This window comes from Colobus angolensis, unplaced genomic scaffold (assembly GCF_000951035.1).
Source record: "Colobus angolensis palliatus isolate OR3802 unplaced genomic scaffold, Cang.pa_1.0 Scaffold181, whole genome shotgun sequence".
NCBI classification, from domain to species: domain Eukaryota; kingdom Metazoa; phylum Chordata; class Mammalia; order Primates; family Cercopithecidae; genus Colobus; species Colobus angolensis.
In genome coordinates this window covers 2,850,655-2,867,529 of record NW_012114944.1, presented here as the reverse complement: position 1 = coordinate 2,867,529, position 16,875 = coordinate 2,850,655, and the positions used below count along the sequence as shown (strand labels likewise).

The following is a 16,875-nucleotide window of genomic DNA, read 5'->3' as shown; positions in this document are numbered from 1 at the left end:
GGTCTCCAAGGCAACGCGGAGGGGAGGGACTGCCCTGGCCCCGCCCACGCTTTTCTTCCCAGGGAGGGGAGGTTGCTCTTAGTAATGGGAGCGCCCCACGTGGAGTAGTAAAACTCAACTACTTTCTTCAATGCCAGTTTCTCCTCTCTACAAGGACTACAACCCAAGGGCCGCCAGGAGCAGCACGATTAAATGTTCTGAAAGGTGGTAGGATATATGAGATGTAGCACTGAGCCATCATGGTCAACGAAGTCCATCCTATCTTATTTGCCTTAGTTAAAACCAATCTCTGCTGGGAGACAGCATATGGTAGTGTTTGCCTGTAAGTTAGAAGCTGAAAGACTCTGGAAGACACCATCTGTGTCTCAGTTTAAAAGAGGTTGAGAGTTCAAAATTCAGGGATCAAGGCTTGCCTGGCCAGAGATGAAAATGCTTGTGGTTGGCACTGAACGTGGCCTAGGGTTTCCCATATATATGAGACACCCAGCGCCTTCTTACAGAATCCCTCACTTTGGCAGTGATATGTTACGATTGCTAATAAATGCTCATTCTTTGGTCCTGGGTTTTATTAACAAGGTGAAGTACTGTAACAAAGATTAGATTCATTTTAGCTGGAGAAAGAAAACGTGTAGGTGACTGAGGGAAGGGATGAAAACACAATAACAAATAGGTAATGTCCAGGAATTATTTGCAGTCTCATATCTCTTTCCCATCCAAGGAGGCCCTACTGGCTTTGGCCTTGAACGTTAGAAACTATTTTCCCTACCCAGATGCTTTCTGGGTTCTGGTTCCAGGCACATCTGTAATTTAGGGGTTTCTTTCTTTTTAAAAATTATATGGCTATAAATAGTAGGCATGGATATGTCAAGTATGGCATTTTGTTTTAATTGAACTCCATATTTATTGCAGAAAATTAGAAAACAGAAAAACTTCAATGGAGAAAGTAAAATAACCCATAATCCTGCCACTGAGAATTTACCTCCCTTAACTTCCAAGTTTTTGAGACTGTGTGTTTGAGTTTGGATCAAACGTGGAAATTCGTGTTTGCCTTTTGGATGGCATTTCCATTCTCCTCCCAACCTGATAATATCATAGTTGGAAAGACTAACCAGTTAGAGATCATCTGGTTAGTCCACCTCCTGTGTTTAGATATGGGCAAAAAGCCAGAGACAGGGAATGGAAAGAATGACACCAGGGCCTCTGGATCTTTTTCTTGTAGCTCAGCATCATCTTTGATATTTTCCCTCTCACTCTTAACTTTGAAAATGTCTCTTGACCCCATCTTTTCCTTCCTCTATCCCAGACTATTGTCTGTCTTCTGCATAGTCCAGACAAAGCAGAGCAATGAGGACCACCACAAGAGCAAATATTTAATGAGAAGATTTAATGCCTGCAATAACTATGAGAAGGGTGCCTTAACTAACCCATTTTACAGATTAAGAAACTGAAATTCAGAGTCAGTGACTTGGCCAAGATCTCCAAGATAGGAAGATCTAGGATATGAATCTAGACCCTGTAATTCGAGTCTTGAACCACCTGATCTGTGACTAACCAGGAAAAAAGTTATTTAACCAACTGATTGGATGTGCATGTTGAAGCATAGCATACATATCTAAAAGTATGGAAATCATAAGTGGATAGCTCAGTGAATTATCTGAAAGGAACGTGCCTAGTAACCAGTACCCATAAGAAATAGAGCATTACCAACTCTCCAGAAGCCCCTTTTGTGTACTTGTCATGTCACTGCCCTCTCTTCCCCCAGGATAACAAATATTCTAACTTCTGAATTAGTTTTGCTTCTTTAAAAATTTTATTTAAATGGGGACTCTTTTATGTTGGGCTTATTTCATTATGTTTGTAAGTTTCATACTTTTTTTTTTGAGACAGTGTCTTGCTCTGTCACCCAGGCTGGAGTGCAGTGGCACAATCACAGCTCACACTGTAACCTCAAACTCCTGGGCTCAAGCAATCCTCCCACTTCAGCCTCCCAAGTAGCTAGAACTACAGGCATATACCACTATACCTGGCTAATTTTTATTTATTTTTTGTTGAGACAGAGTCTCACGACGTGGCCCACATGAACTCCTAGGTTTAAGTAATCCTCCTGCCTCAACCTCCTGAAGTGCTGGGATTATAGGCATGAGCAACCAGGCTAAGCCCATATATATATTTTAATGTGTCTATAGTTTATTTCTGTATAGTATCCCATTATTAAAAAATATATACCCCATTTTGTTAATCCTTTCTATTATTGATACACATTTGGATTTTTTCAATTTGCAGACTACCAATAATAATGCTGTTCTGACCATTCTTTTGCATGGTGAACATATGTAGGCATTTGTATTGGGTGTATACTTAAGAGTGGAATTGCTGAGTCATAGAATATGTGTATGTTCATCTTTAAGAGATACTACCAAAGAATTTGCAAATGGTTGTATCAGTTTACACACAACAGTGTATGAAAGTTCGAGTTGCTCTACATCCTCACCAACACTTGATATTGTCTCCTGTTTTTATTTTAGCCACTACATGGTAGTATCATATTATGGTTTTAATTTGCATTTTCCTGATTAGTAATGATGTGGACACGTTTCATATACTGGTTGGACATTTGGATGTGGAATGTCTTTTTGTGGAATGTGGAATCTTTTGCCCAATTTTCCTGGCAGATTGTCTGTCTTTTTTCTCATTCATTTATGGGAGTTAGTTACATATCATAAATATGAGGCTTTTTCACATAAATCTGGCAAATATGTATTCCCATTCTGTTCTTGCCTTTTTACTCTCTTGAAGGTGTCTTTCAATGAAGTGATGTTACAATTTTAATAGGTCCCAATTTATCCATTTTTTTCTTTATGGCCAGTACACTTTGTGTCCTACCTAAGAATCCTTGCCTGCCTCAAGGTCATGAAAACATTCTCTGATATTATCTACTGTAAATATTGTTTTAAACTTTCACATTTAAATTTACAATCCACCTGGAATTGGTTTTTGTTTATAGTGTATGAGTTAGGAGTCAAGATTCATTTCTTTCCCATATGGAGAACCAGCTGACCTGGGCCACTTACTGAAAAGACTATCTTCTCCCTACTGTTCTGCACACCTCTTTCATCATACATAAAATGTCCAAATGTGTGGGTCTGAGTTGGGCTCTGTATTCTATTTCTCTTCATTTCTATCCTTGCACTTGTAGCACACACAGCCTTCATTACTATAGTTTTAAACTAAGTCCCAATATCTGGTAATGTAAGTCCTCCACTTTCTAGTAGAGTGCTGAGAGTGGGGCAGGAAAGTCATTGGGTGGGGGGTTCAGAAATGTTCTCATTGAGGTGACATTTTTTGCTGTGACCGGAAAGACCAGAGGAAGCTAGCCCTGCCCAAGTATTTGTGTGATAGTTATTTTTATGTGTCAACTTGACTAGGCTAAGGGATGCCCAGATAGCTAAGAAAACATTTCTGGGTGTATCTGTGAGGCTATTTTCAGAAGAGATAAGCAAGTGAATCAGTAGGCTGAATAATAAAAAAAATGACCTATATAATGTGAGTAGAGATCATCCAATCCTTTGAAGGCCCAAGTATAATAATAAGGTGAAAGAAGGGTGAATTCTCTCTCTCTCTCTCTCTCTGAACTGGGACATCCAACTTCTCCTGCCTTTGGGCATTGGAGATCCTAGTTCTCATGCCTTCTGACTGTGGAATTTACACCAGTGGCTCCCCAGGTTCCCAGGTTTTCAGACTCAGACTGAATTACATCACTACTTTTACTGGTTGTATTGCTTGACTATAACATAGTGTAGGACTTCACAGCCTCTGTAATCATAACAAATCTTCTCTTAGCTATCTATACCTATATATCTATATCTATCTCTCTATTTATCGTATTGGTTCTGTCTCTCTGGAGAACTCTAACACACACAGATTTTGACACTAAGAATAGAGGAAAAAAATTTTAAGGATTAGTTTTCTGAACTGGTTTTGGGGTTTCTGAAAATGGCTCTCTAATCTGTTTAGATATAAAGATGCTAATGACTTTATTTCCAGTAATAGAGAGAGCACTGATAGTCCATGTAGTGAACTATTTATAGAGATGTGCAAAATATCTGGATTGGGTACTTCTAATTAACCACTTATAAGAAGGAAAGAGGTAAGTAAGTCTGTGTATGATACTTCCAAACATTTTTTGAAAACTAAGAAATATAATAATGTTGGTTGATTGCTTTCACTACTGGATAAAGAGGTGAAAGAAAAGCTATTTGAGTCAAGTATTTGAATTCCAAGCTCAAGAGCTACATAAATGACTTAATTCAGAGTGTCTAGGTGTGCCCTGAGGGAGAGACTTATCTCCTGTAGTTGCAGGACTGAAATTACTGAAAATCAGACACAGGATCTTATCCCAGCAATTGGACGAATTACAAGCAAGTTGAACTCCAAGCCTCCCAGGGGGTCCACTGTTAAAGTTCAGGCCTTCATTGGGAAACAGGGTTCTATACGTTGGGATGGGGATGTGTGAGAAAATTTTGATGAAGCTGGGGACACAGAGCTTCTAAATTTTGAAGTCTTCTTGCCAATGGAAGAGGTATCCCCACTCCCAGAAAAAGGGGCTTTCCCACTCCCAACAGAAATAGCTTCCCACCCACAGTGGTATCAGCCATTCAACCTCTATCTGAGGGCATCAACCCTGCATTGTCTGAAGAAATAACAGCCTTATATGAGGTAGTTACCATGAAAGATAATAATGATGATTCTTCTCAAGATCTACCCCCACCACCCCTCTCTAGACCTCTAACTAGACTCAAGTTCCAGCAGGCCCCTAAGGTTAGGTACAAAGTGTGACGCATGAGGAGGTACACTACACTCCAGAAGATCTGCTTGAGTTTACTAATTTATATAAGCAGTGATCCAGAGAACATGTGTGGGAATGGATATTAAAGGTATGGGATAATGGTGAAGGAGCATAAGGCTGAACCAGACTGAATTTATTAAATGGGCTCACTAAGCAGAGATTTTGCAGCTTGAGAAGTTAGAAAGAGCTCTAACAATTTGTTTGGTCAGTTTGCTGAGTCACGGATCAAAAGATGAGCAAATTGGAAAAGACTGATCTTTCTTGGTTTAAAGTAGAAGAAGGGACTTAAAGGCTCAAGGATACTGGAATGTTAATGTGAATTTGTCATTTAAAACCCAATCACCCACACCAAAGGGTCCAGAAGACATGTTTTTCTCCAATACTTTGAGAAATAAATTTGTGAGAGGAGCTCCAGTATCCTTAAAGTGCTCTGCAATCTCTCTTCTCTGTAGGCCAGACCTTACAGTGGAAACAGCAGTCACTCAACTGGAAAACCTAAATGCAATGAGAGTATTTGGATTTTGGACTGGCAGGGATCAAGTGGAGGCTCAACAGCCCAGACAAGGTGGGCTAAATTACCATAATGAATAGCTGAGTCAAAGAAACAATCAGAATTATCTGACTTGCACAGACCTATAATGTTGGCTACTCATTTACATCAGCAGCTTCCCAGGTTCTCAGGTCTTCAGACTCAGACTAAATTACTTCACTTTTCTGGGTTCTTTTGCTTGACTACAGCATATTGTAGGACTAGTTAATTACAGTGTTCTTAGAAGTGAAATAGATAGGAAGTCTACTAAATTCTTATATGATCCATATAAGCAGAAAAATTCCAGGTCAAGTCACCAAAAGTCTAATTTGAATCTAAAAACAAAAAATCATGGCTCCTCAATCAATTCCAAGTTTTGAGCCTGTTTATACACTTGGAACCCTTTGAATGAAGGGGAAGTTGGGCCCCCTCAAGGAAGGACACAACTGAAAATTTAGACAGTAATGTTAATCTCTCAGCCTTCCACAAGGGACATAGAGCTCTTTACCAAGGTAGCTGTGTATTGAGGAAAAGGAAATAATCAGACATTTCAGGACTGCTGGACACTGGCTCTGAACTGACATTGATTTCAGGAGAACTGAAACATTCTTGTGGTATCTTGATCACCCTTCTTTGCCATAAGATATCACACTAGTCTATTACGTTAATGACATTAGACTGATTGGACCTAATGAATGAGAAGTAGCAACTACTCTAGACTTATTGGTAAGACATTTGCATGTCAGAAAAGTGGGAAATAAATCTAACTATAATTCATAAGACTTCTGCCTCAGTGAAATTTTTAGGGGTTGGGTGGTGTGGGGTATGTGAACCTATCCCTTCTAAAGTGAAGGGAAAGATGTTGCATCTAGCTCTTCCTACAACCAGAAAGAGCCACAATGCCTGGTGGGGCTGTTTGGATTTTGGAGGCAACGCATTTTACATTTAAGTATGTTACTCTGGCCTTTCCAAGTGGCCCAAAAAGCTGCTAGTTTTGAGTGGGTTAGAAAAATAGGAGAAGGTTCTGCAAAGGTCCAGGCAGCTGTCCAAGCTGGTCTGCCACTTGGTCTGCCACAAGTACCATTGATCCAGCAGACTCAATGGTACTTGAAGTGTTAGCAGCAGATAGGGATGCTGTTGAGAGCCTTTGGCATCCTATAGGTAAATTGCAGCTCCTGTCTTTAGGATTTTGGAGAAAGGTACTACCATCATCTACAGATAACTAATCTTCTTTTAAGAGATGGCTCTTGACCTGCTACTGGGACTTAGGAGAAACTGAATGCTTGATCATGCATGGGCCACCAAGTTGCTACGTGCCCTGAGCTGCCCATCATGAACTTGGTGTTATCTGATCCACCAACCCATAAAGTTGCCATGCACAGCAACACTTCATCATCCAATGGAAGTGTTTTTTATATATATATATACACACACACATATGATTGAGCCTAAACAGGACCTGAAGGCACAAATAAGTTACAAGAAGAAGTGGTCCAAATGCCTGTGGTTCCTACTCTTGTTACAATGCCTTCTCTCTCCCAGCCTGTACCTTGTGGTCTCATGGGGAGTATCTAATGTGGAAGTGAACAATACAAAATGGAGTCACTTGTGTCAAAACTCTAACCAAAATAGTGTCAGGGAGGATCCATAAAGCAGAAGCCCTCACGCTTGCATTCTGAAATACCTGCATATCTCCTTCATGCTTGTTAACAGAATAACAGAATAGAACTTATCACAGAAATCTTCTCTGACCTGCAGTATTTCAGATAAGACACTTGGGCCAGGACATTTGCCTAGAAACAGCTATCTTCTCCCAGTGAACTAACACCAAGTCCTGAAATGAGTCACTGAAACCAATGAGTTTTGTTTTAGAGCAGTCTGCATGTACTTCTTGATGATCATATGATTTCAGTCTTTTAAAATTTATTAAGACTTTTAAAGGGCCTAACATATGGTTTATCCTGGAAAAGTTTCCATATACACTTGAGAAGAATACATGTTCTTTTGTTATTTTATAGAGTGTTTTGTATGTATTGCTAGAACTTATTGATTTATGGTGTTGTTCAAGTCCTCCATTTCCTTATAAATCTTCTGTCTGGTTTTTATATCCATTGAAAGTGAGGTATTGGCTGGACACAGTGGCTCATGCCTGTAATCACAGCACTTTGGGAGGCCAAAGTGGGTCGATCACTTGAGGCCAGGAGTTCGAGACCAGCCCGGACAACATGGTGAAACCTCGTCTTTACAAAAAAATACAAGAAAAAAGAAAAAATTAGCCAGGCGTGCTGGCATATGCCTGTAGTCCCAGCTACTCAAGAGGTTGAGGTGGGAAGACTGCTTAAGCCCAAGAGGTGCAAGTTGTAGTGAGCTGAGATCACACCACTGTACTCCAGCTTGGGCAATGAAGTCAGATCCAGTCTCACAAAAAAAAAAAAAAAAAAAAGAGAAGAAAGAAAGAAAATGAGGTATTGAAGTCTCTATTATTGTAAAACTGTCTATTTCTCCCTTCAATTTTGTCAATTTTGCTTCGTATGTTTTGGAGTCTAATGTTATATATGCATATGTTTATAATTGTTATATATTCCTGGTGGGTTAAACCCTTTTTCAATATATAATGCACTTCTTTATCTCCTTAACCCATTTTTCTGAAAATCTTTTTGTTTTGATAATATCTAGCCACTCTGGCTCTTTTTCGGTTATGACTTGCATAGAATATCTTATTCCATCATTTTACTTTCAATCTTTTTTGTTTATAGATCTAGAATAAGTCTCTGGTAGACAGTATATAGACAGATTATGTTCTTTATCTTCTCTGCCAACCCCTGCTTTATAACTGGATGATTCTAATACATTTAAATTTAAAGTAATTACTGAGAAGGAAGGATACATTTCTGCTATTTATCTATTTGTTTTCTGTATGTCTCATATGTTATTTGTTCTTCAATTCATTCATTTCAGTCTTTTTGTGTTTAGTTGATTTTTTTATAGCGTACTATTTTGATTATCTTCATTTCCCATTTCTGCATGTTTTTAGTTATTTTCTTAGTTGTTACCTTGGGTATTAAATGACAACCTAGTTTGACTGATGCCAACTTAGTTTCAATTATAAACAAACCCTGCTCCCACACATTTTCATCCCTTCCCCTTTATAAAGTTACTGTCATAGATTGCATTTTTATACATTGTGTGCCCAATAACGTAGATTTATCATAAGTGATTTATGCTTTTGCTTTTTTAGTCATAGAGGAAATAAAGGCACTCTAAATGAAACATACAATAATACTGGGCTTTCTATTTATTAATGAAGTTGCCTTTATCAGTGATCTTTATTTCTTCACATGGCTTTGAGGTACTATATACTTTTACTTCTGCATGAAGAACTCACTTAAAATATTTTTATGGCAGGTCTATTAGTGAAAAACTACCTTGACTTTTGTTTATCTGGAAATATCTGAATTTCTTCTTCTCTCAAAGGATACGATTTTCCAAATATAAAATTTTTGATTGGCAGTTTTTTCTTTCATCAGTTAAAATATATCATCACATTACCTTCTGCCCTTCATGGTTTCTGATAAGATATCCACTGTTAATCTTATTGAGGATCATTCACTTGTGATGAGTCTTTTCCCCTTTGCATCTTTCCAGATTTTTTTCTTCATCTTTGATTTTCAACAACTTGGCTATAATGTGTTTCAGTGTATATCTCATTGAGTTTATCCAGCTTCATTAAGCTTCTTGGGTGTGTAGATTCATGTCTTTCATCTAATTTGGAAAGTTTTCAGCCACTAATTTTTTCAAATATTTTTCTTCTTATTTTTCTCTTTCTTCCCCTAATGGGACTCTTATAATGTGTATGTTGGTTCTTTTGATATGTCTCACAAGTTCCTCAGGTTGTGTTCATGCCTGTGACCTTGAAGGCTACCCAGGGTCTTCAGACACCCTTGGTGTCTTGTCTGAGCCTGCCTGAGGGTGGCATGGGAACAGGCAGTCCTGAAGCTCTACTACCTAAGATTGACACTGGGTTCTTTTAAATATTATGCTTCTGTTAATACATTCTGTGTCTACCTCATCTGATCCCTAGAAAGCAATGAGGCCTAGTGGTCCCAAATAAAGCTTCTTCATGTTGAGTGAGCAGATATTAATCAGATCATCACAAAGTGTTATATGACAAATAACAATAGCTAATATCTATTGAGAGTTTAGGATGTGTGAGACACTATCTTAAGAGTGTTTGCCTCTATTAACTCACTTTTTTCCTCAAAACAATTTTAGGTGTTAGGGGGTATTACTGTCTTTTTATAGATAAGAAAAGTGAATAAAGGCAAAGTAATTGGGCTGCTATCACACACCTACAAAGTGGTGGCATGGGAATCCCAACACTTTGAGTCTTGGTTTTCTCAGTTTCTAAAAAGCAGGATAATAAAGCTCAGTTAGAGATTAAACTAAAAAGAGACAATGCTGGCAAACACCTAGCAACAGGACTAGGTTTACATTAGGTGCTTAACAATAACAACTGAATTACAATTGCTCTTGGACTCATGAGGGGAATGGGGATTCCCCTTTGCCCTGTTGGTGGGATCCTCATAATAACTGCAGAAGCTTCATAACGAATTTTGAATGGACAGATTTTGTACAGGTCCTGGGCCAGGTTTTTGTGCTTCAGCATGAAATGTGGTTAAGTACTGGGCTTTGCACAGGACAAATGTCCAAGTCTCCTGGCACAACGTTTCGCCCTTCTTGGGATGGTCCTGGCCAGCCCTAAAGCTCTGCACCACGACATGTCACATGACTCACCTTCCTCAAACATGCTTGGGGCTTGCTTGCTCACACAACTTTACTCTTGTGATCCCCCACCTAGAATACCTGCCTACCCTGTCTTTGTATCTTCAGACAGGTGGCTTTTCCAAGTAATCCCACCCTTATTAGAGAGAATCTGTGCATCTGCTTTATGACTAAGGCCCAAGTTAGCTCCGATCCATTCCTCATCCCAGTGGCAATGGGAGAGAAAGCCTGTTGTGTGCCTGCTTGTCCAACAACATTGGGGCCAGGATCATGGATTTCCTTCTCTCACATCCACCATAAAGCCTGGCAAGAAGGAAGCAATGAGGATACTGAAATCCACATTCTGTTCCAGAGAAAAATGGGATCTAATGGTTAAACTCTCCTGATGTACACATTTTACCACCTTCTCCATTGACATAAAATTCTGCTTTGTAGGTAAACTAAGTGCTTTTTAACAGGTAACTCTCCAAGGATGCCTACCCACAACGGATAGTGGAAGTCATTAATGGGCAAAGTTTGTTCAACAGATTTTTCTTTAGTTTTTTAATCTTTTTTGCCAAGGGAGTGAAATAGTCCTGAGACTTCATTCCTCAGCCCAGGTGGCCATCCCATGAGTGGCCAATATTGTCTGCCATCTGCATGGATGGTGCTGTGCCATCCCATTTCATTGCAGGGGACAGCTTCTGGTTAGACTGAGCCCTCTCTTGGTGGCAGATGTCCTAGCCTGGCTTTGGAGCAGATGATGGGGGCCAGCGTCAGCTCTCCAAGCATGCCATCAGAATTTGGGATTCCTGAGAACTGTGCCCTGATTTTAATTTTCTGTGTATGATGAGTCTTGGGTTGTTGATTAGGGTCTGCAACAGGAACCACCTTGTTCTGGACCTAGCTGAGACACGGGGACCTAGGATAGAATCAGAGCAGACAGACTGAAGGAGTGAGGGGTCTCAGGGAGGGGAACTCCCTCTCCAAAGTGTTTGCAAGGGCTGCCTGGAATGTGTAAGATGTGGCAGAAGGAGCTGGACAGGGACTCCTGGGGACATGAGGGAGGTTGAAGGGATGTAAGTTGTCCTTTAGAATTGAGTATCTGCAGTGTTGGGAATAGCAATTAACACAGTCTGAGCCCTAGCGAGGCAGAGAGCCTCAGAGATCTTGTGGTAAGCAACAGGGCAGAATCATCAAACTGTAGCCTCATCTTGGAAGGCATCTGCCATGTAGCCTGGGATATGGGTTGGAGACTCAAACAAATGGGATATGGAGAACTCCACTAGCAGAACTAGAGTTCATTTCCAGGAACAAGGCAGGAGGCCACCTAACAGGACAAGGACACAAGGCCTGAGTGGGTCCCATCATCAGGTTGACTGGGAGCTAAGCCTCCTGGGCTTCCTAGTTCAAGGGCACCCGGGGCATGGAGTATAGAGAAAAGGAGCAGGAAAAGTGGAACCTGGGGCACCTCAGGGATCCCAGGGAGCCTTGGGGTATTTACTTCCTGCTGTCTGAATCCAGCATAGGCTCAAACAGGAGCCGTTACCTGCCGATTGATTTAGACACCAGTATTTGGTGGTCTGCTGCAGTTTCTTCTCCTTGTGATTTGCGATCAGGATGTGGCAAAAGCTGACGAGCACAGGGTTGGTGTGATAATGGTCCACATAGAGCATCCCGATCCATGCACTGAACCCTGAAATCCAGAGGCAGGTCAGGCCAGGCAGTACCTCCTGACATGGCCCCATTTGTGCTTTTCATGATATAACTACGAGCCAGTTTGCTCTCCATTGGTGCCTGAGTCTTTTCTGAGAATCTACAAAATGAGGTAGAAAGATCTGCAGGACTCTTAGAGATCATATTCTAATCTGGCCATTTTATGGGGAACTCAAAGCTCAAAGGGTTAGGAGCTGCTGTGGCTAATCCCAAGCAAGCATCAGTACATTTATTGAATAGATGAGTGAATGAATGATCAGGCTCAAAATAAAATACAAACTACTTTTGCTTCATCAGAAATGGCTTTGAATTTGGAGCATTTCAACTGAACAGAACATCTTCTGCACTGTTTCCAGCTAACACCACTAATAATTCTGAGATATGTTCTTCCTAAAAATTTTCAGAGTTATGCATTCATAAATTAACTTCTAAGTGTTCAGACAGAATTTGACTACCTTTGACTCCTCCTCCTCTATACCCCAAAGGTCTGCCAAATGGGCAGAAATGTAATAGCCTTGAATTCTCTTTTGACCAGGGGGCTGAATGTGTCTTTACTACTCAGCTGTATGGCCTCCGCTGGAAGATAAACTCTGAGCATAAATGAAAGGCATGAACTCCGGGCCTCTGCTACTTGTCTTCCCAGGCAGCTGCCACAGAGGTGCAAGACCAGCCCTCTCCAGAGGATGTGACCAGGTCACTTACCCATGTCTGCTCCCTCATAGCCATTCTGCATGATAGTCCTGTCGATGCGGGCAATCAGCCACGTGCCAAGGAGGCAACTGATGAGCAGCCTGGAAAGGCAGGCACCCAGGCCCAGTAGCACGTTGTAGAAGAACAGGAAGTAGTTGAAGTTGTGGAACGCTTTCCTGCAAATAGAAGCCAGCCCAAGGCATCACCTTTCAATAGAGCAAGGTGGCTGGGCAGGTGGGCTCTGCAGTCCCCCAGACCCAGGATCAAATCCTATAGGTTCAGGCTCAAAGCTTTGTGACCTTGTGCCTTAAAGGGGAGCCGATTGCCCTCACCTCACAGCACTGGTGTGAGGAATGGCTCAGGTACAGTGTGGGGGCCACTGAGCACATTGAAGGATGAATGTCAGTGGGGACAGTCATTGTTTCATGTGATCCTTGGGGTTTGAGGCTTCCTGCATGATAAGAAATTTCATGGGGCTGCAGCTGGGTCATTGATTATGGCAGAGGGTGGGGCTTCCCCACTGTCTGTTGCACCAGGGACCTATTCCCAGCTGCAGCTGTTCCAAAGTCTTCCAAAGGAAATTTCCCAAATGACCACCTGATCATGTGGTTTCCTGTTGCCTCTGGAATAAAGCCTAAACTTTGCATCCTGAGTTTCAGCCCCCTCACTGCCCCCAGGGGTTTTCTGGTCTTGTCACTTTGTGTCCCCTTCCTGTCACTCACTAAGGCCACTGCATGGCAACCATTTGTGATTCTCAATCTTCTAACACATCCTGCCCTTTTGTGGCTTCCTGCCTTTGTCCTTGTGGTGCTGGCTGCCAGCCACACCCTCTCCTCTTCTCTGCCTGTAGAAATCCTACCGTTGTGCTGACCTCAGCTCCAGAGACCCATCTGCAGTGGCGTTAACCACCCCTGCCTCTCCTCCTCCAGGTTTCTCTTGTATTCCTTTTGCGCTCCCTGGTGTCCTCTGTCCTTGTTTATGTGCCTGTTGTCTGTTCCAGTGGACTGAGCTTCTCACAGGCAGATTGTGCTGGGATTATTTCTTTACCCTCATGCCCACATTGTTCCCCCAATGAATGGATGGCTTTGAATGAATGAAATTAGAAAGGATTTCCATGTGCCATGCACTATTGTTCTAAGTTCATATTTTGACACATTTCATCCTCACAACGCCTCTTTGAGGTATGCACAATTATTTGTAAATGGGGAAACTGAGGTTCACAGATGTTGAGTAAGATCCCGCATGTCACATGGCTCCTAAGGGGTAGAGCTAGGATCTGGATCCCGCCAGTCCAGCTCCAGAGCCCACCACTGACCCACTGTACCTCACCCTCTCAGAGAATGTGGGGCCCACCCAGGAACCTGGCATGGGGGACAGGGAAGAACCCAGAGATGGCTGAAGCCAAAGGCCTACAATTCCCTCATTCCCTCCTTCACTGTCACCTGTTGTTGAGAGCCAGGGGCTTCTGCTTGTCAGCTGTGCCCAGTTTTGGCTGTAGGAAGAAGCTGGCAGCAATCCACATCTGCAGGATCATGAGACCCACGATGATGGATATGGTGAGGCTGAAACACAAGGTGGGGCCATCCTGAGGCAGCCTTTTCCTTTCTGCCAGACCCTTCTCTGATGCCCAGTGAGAGAGAGGAGACAGGTTGACCACCCAGCAGAACAATGATAATGTGAATTCCATGCTTTACGCTTACAAGGCATTCCCATGCCCACTATGCAGAGAAAATCGAGGCTCACAAAGGGGAGGTGACCTTCCCAAGACCACATGGTCAGGTCTTCTAGCTCCAGACCACAGACCATTACTCCAGGATCTCACCGATGTCCCTTTCACCAGGGGTGGTAGCTAGGTGAGCAGTTTAACAGGTTGGGAATTTAAAAATGGAATGGGGTTCTCGGAAGTTCCTGAGAATACCATAAGAGAGTGGACAGGACAGGCTCTGCCTCCAACTCACAGGTGGCAAGTATGGAATCAAGAAGCTCAGAGCAGGGAGGGGCCCCAGAGAGCACTGCATGGTGTGTTGACATCCCCTGAGTGGCAATGAGAGGTAGTGGCTAAAAGGAGGCTTTGGTTTCAGATTGCCCAGCTCCCAATTCTGAGTCCTCCCCCTGATTGGAGGAAACGCTCAGTCTCTCTGTGCCTCTGTTCCCCGGTCTGCAAAATGGAAGGTAACACAAGCACCAAATTCATAGGCTGTTATGAGAAAAGATGCACACTAAATGCTCAGTGAAGCCAACATTCACTTTGTCTTCCAGATGTGTAAACTGAGAGGTAGAGAAATGGATCCAAAAGCTTTGCCAGGATTTCCTGCCTCCTTCCATCATACTGTCTTGCCTCTCATTTTACCTTCCTAAACCTTAATTTTTCCAGCTGGAAAATGGATGTACATGTATCCCACACACACACACACACATGGTTGTGAGGGTGTTACGGAATGGTGTGAGAGGCAGTCTTTTGTGAATGCTGTTTCCTCTCCCCATAAGTTGCTATGATGACCCATCTCTGGGTCAGGGCCAAGACCATGTGTCCACATAGCAGCTGGTGGGCACACCAGCTTTCAGAACATGGCAATGACAGGATACCCGCCCAGCACTTACATCCCGATGCCCAGCCCTTGCAGCATCTCCAGGCCCTGGTTGTGAACGATGGGCAGCACCAGGCCGTACATGACTGCCATGCCACATAGGCTCTGCACCACGTGAATTATGAGGTAGCCTAGGAATGAAGGGAGCCGGTGGTAACTCAAGGTCCTTTGTGAGCCACCTCCTATACCCCACCTTGCAGGCCACCCTCTACCCTTCTCCTGCCAGACACCCTGGCACACTTGCTTATCTGTTTCTTCTGCCTGGCAAGGCCTCACCTTCCTTCCTGTTTACTTCCTACTCTATCTGCTAGGTGCAGTTCGAGTGTCAACTCCCCTAGAAGGCATCTGCGCCCTGCCCTGGGGCTGGATAGTCATTTTCTCCTCTGGGTCACCACCACCCTTAGCATATGTACTCCCTGGGTTCAGGACGGGTGCTGAGGAGGACCTCGAGACTATGTTTCTCCTTCTGTCCTGAAGGTCCCTCAAGGGCAGAGGCTAGGGCTGCTTCTGACCACCTCTCCCCTCCCCACTCACAGCCAGGACTCCCTAGGTGATGAAGGCATGTGTGTTGAATTGGATGGGTCACATATCGGCACTTACCCCATAGAATATAGGCTATTTGCCAGCCAGAGTACCTTGCAATGGCCACCTGAGGTTTCAAAGGAAAAAAGAGGTCTCAGAGCAGGAGGAAAACTTCATTACCTCTGCCACATGTGCCCAGCATCCCTTTCTCATTGGAAGTTCACCCACCAACCCAGTGAGGGGGGTGTCACGCTCACCCTCAGGTTTTGGCATATGGCTTAGTCTCAGATCAGAGAGAGACCTTGGCAGACTCACCACGCTCGCTGAGGAGGCCGGGTTATGGAACTTCAAAGGAAGAAAATGTTTATCTCCTGCCCATAGCCTCTTTATGTGCTTTCTGGAAAAGATGTAGGACATTAAGTAGTGCCCATAACTGATGGTTCTTTGTGCGTAATTAGAGTCCCATAGATAGCACAGAAAGGCCTACAGGGCTGATAGTAGGCACCCTGGCCTCCCTGTGCTGACTGCAGCTCACCGGGTAGCCCCGAGTTGCCTTAAAAGTATTGATCTTTAGTCTAGATTATGTTTTATAAAAATAATATGTATTGAGTCATAATGGTGACTGAATCTGATAGATGAGATTATGTGTGGCTTGTTTCTTTCTTTCTTTCTTTCTTTCTTCTCTTTTTTTTTTTTTTTTGACAGGGTTTCACTCTGTCACCTAGGCTGGAGTACAGTGGCACCATTTTGGCTCACTGCAACCTCTGCCTCCTGGGCTCAAGCAATCCTCCCACCTCAGCCTCCCAAGTAGTTGGGACTATAGGAACATGCCACCATGCCCAGCTAATTTTTTTTATTTTAACTTTTTGTAGAGACAGGGTCTCACTATACTGCCCAGGCTGGTCTCAAACTCCTGGACTCAAGCCATCCCGTCGCCTAGGCCTCTCAATGTGGTAGGATTCAGGTGTGAGCCACTGCACCTGGCCTATTTTTCTTTCTATATTTTCTTATTTTTCTATGATGAATATATATTACCTATGTAGTAAGATTTAAAAACAGTTGAAAACATAACCAGGTGTGGTGGCATGTGCCTGTAGTCCCAGCTACTCAGGAGACTGAGGCAGGAGAATTACTTAAACCTGGGGGGCAGAGGTTGCAGTGAGCCAAGATTGCGCCACTGCACTCCAGCCTGGGCGACAGACCAAGACTCTGTCAAATAAATA

General features: G+C 42.9%; 1 protein-coding gene across 1 annotated transcript in view; it reads right to left on the bottom strand.

Annotated features, from left to right (window-relative positions):
• The window catches only part of CCDC180 (coiled-coil domain containing 180), an 87,298-nt gene extending 72,068 nt beyond the window's left edge, over window positions 1-15,230 (bottom strand). The window contains 5 exon segments of the mRNA XM_011939465.1: window positions 8,742-8,743; window positions 11,686-11,832; window positions 12,555-12,718; window positions 15,144-15,184; window positions 15,186-15,230. Of these exon segments, the coding sequence (XP_011794855.1) occupies window positions 8,742-8,743; window positions 11,686-11,832; window positions 12,555-12,718; window positions 15,144-15,184; window positions 15,186-15,230 (399 nt within the window).
• Between the last annotated feature and the right edge of the window lie 1,645 nt (window positions 15,231-16,875).